The sequence below is a fragment of the Hyperoodon ampullatus genome, assembly GCF_949752795.1.
Source record: "Hyperoodon ampullatus genome assembly, chromosome: 15".
Taxonomy (NCBI): Eukaryota; Metazoa; Chordata; class Mammalia; order Artiodactyla; family Ziphiidae; genus Hyperoodon; species Hyperoodon ampullatus.
Genome location: NC_136928.1, coordinates 66,183,325 through 66,194,202, shown reverse-complemented (window position 1 = coordinate 66,194,202; position 10,878 = coordinate 66,183,325). Strand labels below are relative to the sequence as shown.

Genomic DNA, 10,878 nt, shown 5'->3' with positions numbered 1-10,878 from the left:
CTGGCATTTCTTGAATCAGAATGCATAGATTTGGTGAAATGTTACGGAGACCTTAAAAAAACTGTCTATTTGGTGCAGTAACATGGGATAAATCTTGACGAAAGAAGAGGGAATGGCCTCTTCCACTGTTACTTTAACACTGTTATGATTGAATAAATTGTTGTTATGTGAACACATGATTACAGCCTGTAAGTGGATAAGGAAAAATGGAAACAGTTGTCACAATCACGGAATTATAAGTGAACATTTCTTGCAAACATTTAGTTCAATCATGTTATTTAAATTTTTAAAAAAACCCAAACCTTTTTCTTTCTTTCTTTTTTAAAGGAAGGAGTCTTGTCAAGCCCCTCCACACGTCCCCAGAACAAGTTAGTACTGAGCCCACCGGGCCACCATCCACAGGTAGGCCGTCCAACGCTCGCTTGCGTCGCGAAGAGCCACTCCCTCTGCTCCTTGCACTCCCTCCGCCCCACTTCCTCCCTTCAGGCCCCGCCCCGTACCGGTGCGCCTGCGCACGGGCGAACACGTGGCTGCCGCGGAGCCAGAGCAGCAATGGCGGCGGGTGGCGGAGGTGTTGCGGACACCTTTTCCCCCGCGGGGGTCCCCTGCGCCTTCTCCCCGCAAAGCCAGGCCTATTTCGCTTTAGCGTCTACCGACGGTCACCTGAGAGTATGGGAGACAGGCAACAACCGGCTGCACCAGGAGTACGTGCCTTCCGCGCACCTTAGCGGTACCTGCACCTGCCTGGCCTGGGCGCCAGCGCGGCTGCAGGCCAAGGTAAAGCGAGCTGGATGGCGCGGGGCGGGTGGCCGCTCAGGCTCAGCCTCAGTGCTTCGCGGCCCGGCGGCGCGCGGTCCGGCATCGCGCGGTCCGGCATCGCGCGTGGCCCTCCGAGGCCCGGGGCGAGGAGGCACAGCGCGATGGAGGCGCGCGCTGGGCCCACACCGTCAGCCCCGTGCGTGGCCTGTCCTGAGGGCAACGAGAGAGGGCGCGGCCGGATCCGACGGGCAGCGGACCGGAGCCCTCCTGGCGGGCTCCATGCGGTCTGGGCCCAGCCGTCGCGGGGGCCGCCATGTTCGCCGAGGCCCCGGGTCCCCCAGGGGCGGCTTCCTGCTACCAGGCCTGGCTCTCCTGCTTGCGCTTTTCAGAGCTCTGGCTTTTGACAGAGCCCCACCTTGGGGCTGTATTGTTCTTCTCCGACCCCTACCCAGCTCATCGGCCTTGCGCTGGGCAGTTAGAATGAACAAGTCTATTTCTTTGCTTCCGGACACCCCCCTCCACCCCCCACCCTTGGGGGCCGGCTCACCACGTGTTCTTTTCCACGTCCAGGATGTGACTATTTGAAAGTGTTGACTTTTCCCAGGCTCGTTTCCATTCTAAGCCATCTGAACCTTTTTGCTTTTAAAGTTTTAACATCTGCTCGGCTCCCCCTTTATGCATCCTCTTTTCCCCAAGTCTGAAGTCTGCATTAGGATATGGAGGTAAAGTGAAGTTGTAGTTTAACTTAACGAACAGTCCAGGTGGAGTTTCTCTTACACGGGGCAGTGCTGAGTTAGGGAAGGCTTTTCACTCTTAGGGACTCAATGAAAGATGTCATTCACTGTGGAGTCACTTGGCTACATCTGCACTAATTCACACGCACGTGGGAACTGCGTTTATAAGGTAGCCAACCCGAATCAGTGCATTGTGATTTGGAAGCATCAGGTATTGAGTTGTGTTGTATTTAGCTGACACTGTGTGTAAACCTTAAAAAGTTAGTGTTTAAACACATACACACAAAAAAAGAAAGAAAAAAGTGTTTAGTATAGATCTTAACTCCACCTGACTATCCTAGGAAACTTTCTGCTAACTTTTTAGGTTGAAAGTAGGGATACATCTAACTTGTTATACTTTGGATGAGTATGTTTAGGTGTTTTTCAGATCTTAAGCTTGATTTTCATAGTTTCTGGATGAAGTGACTCCTGTTGATCATTAAAGAGACCTTATCAGGGCCCTTAAGTCAAGCACAAAACTGGGACTTGAAAAAAAATCAGTTGTCATTAAGATGACAGCACTTTGCATATTTCTCCTTTTCAAATTTCTGTGTTTGTATTTTAACAGTCTTGTAAAGTGTTAATAATTCTAATGGTGAGAGGAAATGTGGAGCAGTGGTTAGATGCATGGACCCAAACTATACTTCCTAGCTTTGAACCCAGGCTTGACTTCATCATAGAATTGTGCCTCTAAATGGGAATAATAGTACTCACCTCATAGAGTGGTTGTGAAGGTTAACATACTTAATTATGCGTAAAGCATTTAGAGTAGTTCTTGGTATGTAAGTACTGCAAGTGTTAATTGTTGTTATTACCTCTTATTTGCATGGTTAGTCCTGCAAGGTAGATAAAGACTAACTTTTTGCTTTGTTCGGGAAGAAGAAACTGAGGCTTTGGAAAATTAAGCAACTTGCAAAAAACCAAAAATGGAACCAGGACTAGAATGCAGGTATTTAGAGCCCAACTCTCTATTATCTGGAACAAATCATTCCTATTAGGCTGGCAGATATTTGTCACCCACTTGATTTTCTCTTGACTTACAATCATATTGTATGTGTCAGGAGTAAAACTTTTGCCTGGTCTTAAATTTCCTGTTAAAAGTCAGTTTTGGATTATTTATAGCAGCCTGATACAATAGAAAAAGACCTAGATTTGGTTTCATACCCAGGACTCAAACTTGTTTTGTCACATTGAGCAAGTCACTTTACTTTTGGAGGCCTCCTTGAAAAAGAGTTGGGCTACATTAAAAAAAAAAGTTCTTACAGGTTTCAGTGTCCTTTTACTTGTATGCTCTCACTTTAGTCACCTGACTCTGTGAAATGCCCTATAATTGTTACATTTTTAAAAACTGAGAATCAGAACTAAGAACGTTTAAATGACTTCACCAAAGCCTTATTAACCAATGAAGTAGCTGTGGCCACTAGAGTCAAAGTACTTTGACTCCTGGTCCAGTGCTCTTACTGTAACCTCAGATCTTGAGTCACAGAATTGAGAGTTGGGAAGATGTGATTTTTAGAGATAGCGGTTGCTACAAATCACTCTTCATTTTCTACCTTTGCTCCCAGGTCCCTGGGTTATGATCCTTGCCACTTAAGTTTTAAGATGCTCTCTTAAGCCCTTATTTTACATGTAAATCAGTTTGTAGGAGTATTCTGCATCTGGTTCAGTAACTGGCAGTTTGCCACCCAAGGACAAAGTTTGGTGACATTACTCTTATCAGTGGAGAAAAATGAGTTGGTGCTGGGTTTCTTGGGTAACAGGAGCTAAAGCAGTGGTTCATAAATTTTTAGAAAAATTAGATTGCTCCTTGTTCTTGGTCACAAAATGATTATAATTCTTTGCATTTATGTCACAATAGTTTTTAGAAGATTTTTGTATATATTATATAGCTGAGCATTTTATTTGGGTGATGGAGCCTGTGGGGAAGAGGACCTCAGATGATGAGAAAAGTGCAAGGAGATGGATTGATGGACTGTGTATGCACGGATGCTGTTTTTAGAGTTCCTCAGGTTTATGTGTGTAAACTGAAGCTGAGATGTTAAATGATATGCCAGAGGCACACAGTAAGTGGCTGAGCTACCCAGGAACTGACCCTGCTATTTCATTGCTTCTTTAAGATCCAAACTTTTCAATTTTTCCTTCTCTAACTGCTGTAGAGCCCTGAAGAAACAGACTGGCTACCACAATAAATGCATTTATGTTACTTTGCTGTCATTGCAGTTAAAATGACCCCATATAGCTTAGTGCTTATTAAAGGAAGCACATGGCATTTCAGGCATTGGACAGGGCAAGCACAGTAGCATTAAGGATGTTTCTAGGAAAAATCTGAGCATCCCCAGTCCTAACCCTTAGGGACGCAGCACAATCCAGTTGTGTTCCTGTATAATGCTCTGTCTTAAGGTCTCTCCAGTGTTTAAACTTCAAAAGGCTATGGTTTGCCTAATAAATCTTATTGGCAGAAATAGAAGTTCCTGTGTATTAGAATTTGTTTTTGATGTAAATACTGTATGTAATTACATGTAAAATGCACACATTTTGTTCATTGTTACCCATGAAACTTAGACATTTGCCAGAGTAAGTGACAGTAAGATAGGCCTAGAAATGGCATAGGAGACTAATTGCAGAGTGAAACTTGAAACTTTGCCATAATTTTCAGTGACTAGAGGTCAGTGTTTTTCAAAAATAGGTTTTGAACCATTAGTGGATTGTGAAATATATTCAGTGGGTTGTGACAGCAATACAAAGATGAAGTAGACAATATTAGAGTGTATTTTGCATGGTAAAGGGTAAGTTTTTTGGTGAAACTTGTTTCAGCTACATACCCATGTTTTTATGAGTGTGTGTATTGGCTTTCCACGTAAACTCTTTTCTTACTCTGGGATCTTAGTCTAAAGAGTCAGGGCTTAATTGATCAAAATCAGACTTCTCATCACCTGGATGTGCTTTTTCTCTCTGTCTTCACTTCATTTGTACTATGCCTTGCTTTTATAAATCATGCACATTTAGACTCACTCAGCCTTCTGATTACCTTCTAGATCAAATACTGCTTTCTTGAGACTGCTCTTGGCATTTATTGCTTAGCTTGGTCAGCCCTTCACATTGGAAAAGACTCTTTAGTCTACGCAATAGACCAAATCCTTTTGGTCTTCATTCCAGGTACTTTCTGGAACTCAGATTTTCTTTTTTTCTTTCTTTTTTTCGGTCACGCCACGAGGCTTGTGGGATTTTTGTCCCCTGACCAGGGATCGAACCTGGGCCCCTGCAGTGAAAGTGCCAGGGTCCTAACCACTTGACCTCCAGGGAATTCCCTGGAACTCAGATTTTCTGATCACAGATATATGAACTAAATTTTTAGCCTACCCTTTCCATTACTTTATATATTTACACATGTAATTAATGTGCACATGACATGAAACAAAGCAGTATGACTAAGACATTAAAGAAGAAATACAGACAGTTCAGATATACTGTGTCTGTAATGCAGAGCAGAGCATGACTTGTGTCATAGAGAAAGAAGATGTGTTTGTGGAGAGATCATATTTGAGGTGGACCTTGAAGCAAGGATCGATTTTTAACCAAATTGATAATTGAGACGGATAGAAAAAGGCCCCTCCCAAAAGACGAAAAAGCAAATGGGAACGTATTCGTGATTAGGGAGTGCAGTGTAAGGATGGAATTGGAAATAAGACTGGAAAAGGTGGTTTGGAGGCAAATTGTGGATGCTTTTGAATGCCAAACAGGTTTTGTGTGTGTGTGTGTGTGTGTGTTACGCGGGCCTCCCACTGCTGTGGCCTCTCATGTTGCGGAGCACAGGCTCCGGACGCGCAGGCCCAGTGGCCATGGCTCACGGGCCCAGCCGCTCCGCGGCACGTGGGATCCTCCGGGACCGGGGCACGAACCCTTGTCCCCTGCATCGGCAGGCGGACTCTCAACCACTACACCACCAGGGAAGCCCTACCAAACAGTTTTTTTGATTTACTCTTCTCTGGGGAGTCACTGAAATTTTTGATCACAGAAATAACAGGTTCTGACAGAAAATGCCAACAAAAGTCTGTCTTAATCTATAATCATCAGTACCACTAAACTCTTGGTTTCAGAAATATTTAGTAATGGGGTAATAGTTAAAATACTAGATTTCACTAAAATGCACATTGGTTGTATAAACTTCTTATCTGGTTGATGTCTTACTTTTTTGGACATGCACATCCTGCTGAACGGGAAGTTATTTTTAAAAAGATCATCCAACTCGGAGAAAACATACATGAGTCATTAGTTCTTTGAGGTTAATTAATTGGATTATTATTTAGGTTTAGACCAGTGATCCTCAAAATTGGGCATAGATTCTGTGATACTCCTACCACTAGCCTCTGCTTGCTTCTCCTAAAAATAGAGGTTTTGCTGATAGGGAAATCAGGGCTTTGAATATGTTAACGTTTAATTTCTAAAATTTCTTTGTGCTTTTTAATGCAAATTCACATCTGCAGAAAAACATACATATTTGGACCAGCCTATGTTTCATACGTTAGAAACCTCATTGTAGATAATTTTAATTTGATTTGGGGAAAACCAAGAATAGAAGAAATACTCTCTAGAATCTTTCAGAGGAGAGTTTTCTGATGAGGTAGTAGTAGGTTGGTATAATTTCCTCTGTTGTCCTTGTCTGAAATAGGTGTTTGTGTCCATAACCTTATGCAGAAACCACATTTGCCCTCTGGAATCATTCAGAGGTGGCTTTAGAAATTCATGTAACTGAAGGTGGGGCCTAGGACACTTCCTGACTAAGAACGTTACTGAGGGGACCATCAGACGTTTTTATACTTCGGCTATTAATTGTGACTTCTCTTTTGAGTTTATTAATGTAGATACATTTCTCAGGACTTGCAAAATGTTCATTTTTTTCTGTATTTAAAGTTATCTTATTTTTTGTTAAATCTTTTAACTTTTTGTTACCTTAGAGTGTCCAATGAATCAAATTCTTCAAATGTAACATCTCTAGAGGATAACTAAGGGGAAAAAAAAGGAAAATGCCTTATAAATCTGCTCCTTGATTTTCTTTATGCCCTGGTAACATCGTAGTTTTCATTGGTGGTTTTCTGGGTTGGGCAGATTTTATGTATCCTGGGCTGCTTTTTTGTGCTGTGGAGCAAAGATCTTCCACTATGGAGAAAATGTTCTCTTTTCTGTAATATTGGTCTCTTTTACACTAAAAGAATGGATTTCTCAGAACTTCTTTATGCTAAAACATAGGCTAGCAAGCTTTAATTTTAAAAAATTATAAACATATGAAGAAAAGTTCCAAAATTATAAACTCTAAAGTAGTACTCTAAAGTTGTGATCAATTGGTTGTCTTTCTGACGGATAGACAGGAGCTGTTCGTTTCATTTTTTGAATTAAATCAAAGAAGTCTTGGTCTGTTTGACACTAGATTGAAACTTGTGCCTCTTAAGTCATTAGAATCACGAAGACAACATGGAACTTTCATACTGACCCTTAAAGAGTCATTGGAGCAACTTCTCTAGTGTGTTCTTTGCACTGCTGTACGAGTTACAACCATTTTTTGACTCTTAAGTGAGGTAATTGTATGTTTATAACTATAAAAACATTTGAGTCCCTTTTCCTGAAAATGAAGCCAGAATGCAAGGGAAGATTTTGGGTGAGGGGGAAAGCATTGGCTGCTTGTATATGGATCTGTAAGCTCTTTGCGTCGGAGTGGAGGCTTCACTTTGACCTGTTGGGAATGGTTGGTTTCCGAGAAGTGGAAGCAGCATTGAGGCTGTTTGGACCTGTTAAGAGTAGAATACTACCAAGAGCATACTCAGTTATCCTGTTTGCCTTCCTTTCAGAGAGGTAGGAGATGGGGACAGAGTATTATGAGTTCTTTCCATTGGAGTAATTATTTTCCAAGTAGTGAGAAAGAAATCATCTGAGAGCAAATCACATCTCCACTTTAAAAAAAGAAATATTTCTTAGAAGCAGTCACATTCATTTGTGGGCTAGTGGGCATTTGCATTTATGCATTAATGATGTTTCAGTGTTTGAAATAATAAAGTAAAAAATTGTTTTTTCTTTTTTTTTCCAGGAAGGTCCACAGAGGAAAAAAAGGAAATCAGAAGCTATAGGGACAAGTAACCAGGTTGATTTGTTGGCTCTTGGAACAGCAGTTGGTAGTATTTTATTATACAGTACAGTAAAAGGAGAATTACACAGTAAATTGATAGTAAGTATGTGTGTGTGTGTGTGTGTGTATTTTATATAAAAGAGATATGACAGGAAACTGATTATTAGAGATTTATTAAAAACAAAGCAGCTCAGGATATGCTATAGGATCTGCAGTATGGGGGCATTTTTCTGCCCTTTCTGTATTTAAAATTTTGAACAGTAATATTTGTTAAAGCTGTGATAGGTAACTTAGTCATTATTATAAGTCAGGATATGAAGAGTGTGAAGAACTGTTGACTAGGCTTAAAATAAGAAAGGGTAGAAAGAATTCTGAGTATCACAGACAGCAGCTGCAGAAGGAGCGCACCACCTCCAGGGCTAGGGAACGAGGGAGGTGGTGGAATTGTTGCTGAAACTCAGACCTTTGAGAAGCAGGTATTGCTCTCTGTGCTGATGTCTCTTGCGGGAGAGTGGCCCCATAGACTTGCGGTCCAGACCTCTGAGGAGGGGGTTTTAGCTGACTGCTGGTGTCTCTGAAGGCAGCTGGTAAGGCTGGTTCTCCACGTGTTGAAAAAACTGCATATTGGGTTCAGCTGCTGCCGAAAGGATTGCCCCTGCTGGGGTGAAGAAATGTTGGAGTGATGCAAACTGGGAGACAGGAAGGAACACCTCCTTTGTTCCTCCTCCAGCCTTGTCTCCCTCCTGCACCCTTATTGGGGGAGCCTACTAACGATCCAGCTGGCAAAGCAGAAATGGGGTTTGCAGAGTCCCAGCCCCAGCGTCCAGAGCAGAGAAGTGAGGGCTTGGTGCTGCAAGACAGTAACTTAACTGGCATAATGTATTTCAGACAGTGTCTACTACAGTATGTTTTTGGTGTTCACTTAACTCCTATCTGTATATAGGAATGCTTTCTGTATATATGAATAAAGAATATTTTCTCTTTTAAGTAACATCTATCCATAGACAATTTGGAACTACCTGAAGTTGAAAAGGGAAAACAATTATACCTAAGTTTATCACCGAGAGATCCTCTTTTGATAGATTGCATATTTCTTTGCTTTATGCATATGTTCAAAAAATACAGTTGGGTTCTGTCTGTTCATCTATTTTGTATTCTGATATTTTCCATTAAATTACAACATGAGTAATTTTCATATTTGTCGAGAACTAGTTAAACATTTTCAGTGACTGCATAAAATCCTGTAAATGGGGTAGTCCATTGGTGGTTTAACTGTTACTGACCATTTAGGTAGTTTCCGATTTTTTTGTTATAAAACTCTTTTCTTCTTACACGGGTTCCCAGAATTACTAACCTGTAATTAATGAGTCAAAGATATGAGTGTTAAGCCTTTTTATACATAGTATAACAATTTTCTGAAAGCTTTCCTGATTTGTACTTGTGTCAGCAGTGGAAGGACGGTACATGTATTTCAGTAGTGTTTTTGCCATCGTTGATTATTCCATTAAAACAGCAGTAAGGCTAACAAAAAACCCCAGCTAATTTGATAGGTGAAAATTTTTATCTGATTTTAAATCTGCATTTAAAAATATATCACTTGTTGGGACTTACGTGGTGGGGCAGTGGTTAAGAATCCACCTGCCAATGCAGGGGACACGGCTTCGAGCCCTGGTCCAAGAAGATCCCACATGCCGCGGAGCAACTAAGCCTGTGCACCGCAACTACTGAGCCTGCGCTCTGGAGCCTGTGAGGCACAACTACTGAGCCCGCGTGCCACAACTACTGAAGCCCACGTGCCTAGAGCCCGTGCTCTGCAACAAGAGAAGCCACCGCAATGAAAAGCCCGCGCATGGCAACGAAGAGTAGCCCCCGCTCGCTGCAACTAGAGAAAGCCCGCGCACAGCAATGAAGACCTAACACAGCCAAAAATAAATAAATAAATATATTTAAAAAATAAAAATAAAAATATATCACTTGTTTTTATATTAAAGATTATAAAAATAATATACAACTAAAAAAATTTAAAGCATTCAGAGGTATATGTAAAGGAAATCTCCCTTTATTCCTCCTTCCTCTGAGTTGAGTGTGGTCCTCATGTGGGCTTTTGCCCCACTATAGTTTGGGTCCCATCCTTTGATTTGGTCAGTTTTCTGTGGTCAGTAGGTACCTAGTATCTGGTGCACTGTGATAGCTGCTTTACTCAGTTACTCTGGCTGCAGACATGATGCTGATGGAGCCTAGAACTCCTTTTTAGATCAGTTTGATACCTCCCAGGATTATATATAAATCTTTAACAGGGAATGAGTTTATTAGAAAGGAACCAAGAGGGTCAGGGCAAGGAGTGTTGGGATGATGTGGTGAGGTAGAAAGGGCCCAGGCTTTGGAACTAGTCTATCCTGAGGTTGAATCCTGCTAGTTATATGATCAAGGATAAGTAGTATAACTTCTCATCTCCAGTATTATATAACCTACGTTGCATGACTTTGAGATTTAGACATAATTATATATTGAAAGTGCCTAGTATAGTGCCTGGCGTGTAATTGGTATTGAGTAAATGTTTGTTGAATGAGTAACTAATGAATGAGTGGACACTTGCTAGATGGCTTTCCAAAAAGGTACGCTAGCCCCTAGCAACGTACGATAGTGCCCTGTAATCTTACCAGGGTGGATATAATAATGCTAAACAAATTGGTAGATGAACAGACTGAAAATGTTACTTTGTTTTGCTTTGTATCTCCTGAATTACTATTAAAAATTTTCTTACTGAATTCTTTCTATGGAATTTATCTGTTCATACCCTTTGTTCAGTTCTTTGTGTGTGTGGCTATAATGTAGGACTTAGTTCTTTGAGTAGATAGCTGATAGGAAGGAGGGAAGTAACTGAACTTAGTAGTTAAAAATATTTTTCTCTTGGCTTTCCCTGGTGGCGCAGTGGTTAAGAATCCGCCTGCCAATGCAGGGGACACGGGTTCGAGCGCTAGTCCGGGAAGATCCCATATGCCACGGAGCAGCTAAGCCCGTGTGCCACAACTATGGAAACTGTGTTCTAGAGCCTGCGAGCCACAACTACTGAAAGCCCACGCTCCTAGATCCCATGCTCCGCAACAAGAGAAGCTACCGCAATGAGAAGCCCGCGCTCCGCAACGGAGAGCAGACCCTGCTCACCGCAACTAGAGAAAGCCTGCGCACAGCAACAAAGACCCAACGCAGCTAAAAAATAAATAAATA

General features: G+C 41.8%; 1 protein-coding gene across 1 annotated transcript in view; it reads left to right on the top strand.

Annotated features, from left to right (window-relative positions):
• Positions 1 to 552: 552 nt before the first annotated feature.
• The window catches only part of WDR43 (WD repeat domain 43), a gene marked incomplete at its 5' end in the record, with an annotated part of 48,708 nt that continues 38,382 nt past the window's right edge, over positions 553 to 10,878 (top strand). The window contains 2 exons of the mRNA XM_079720580.1: positions 553 to 777; positions 7,612 to 7,749. Of these exons, the coding sequence (XP_079576706.1) occupies positions 553 to 777; positions 7,612 to 7,749 (363 nt within the window). The remainder of the gene's footprint in view (positions 778 to 7,611; positions 7,750 to 10,878) is intronic.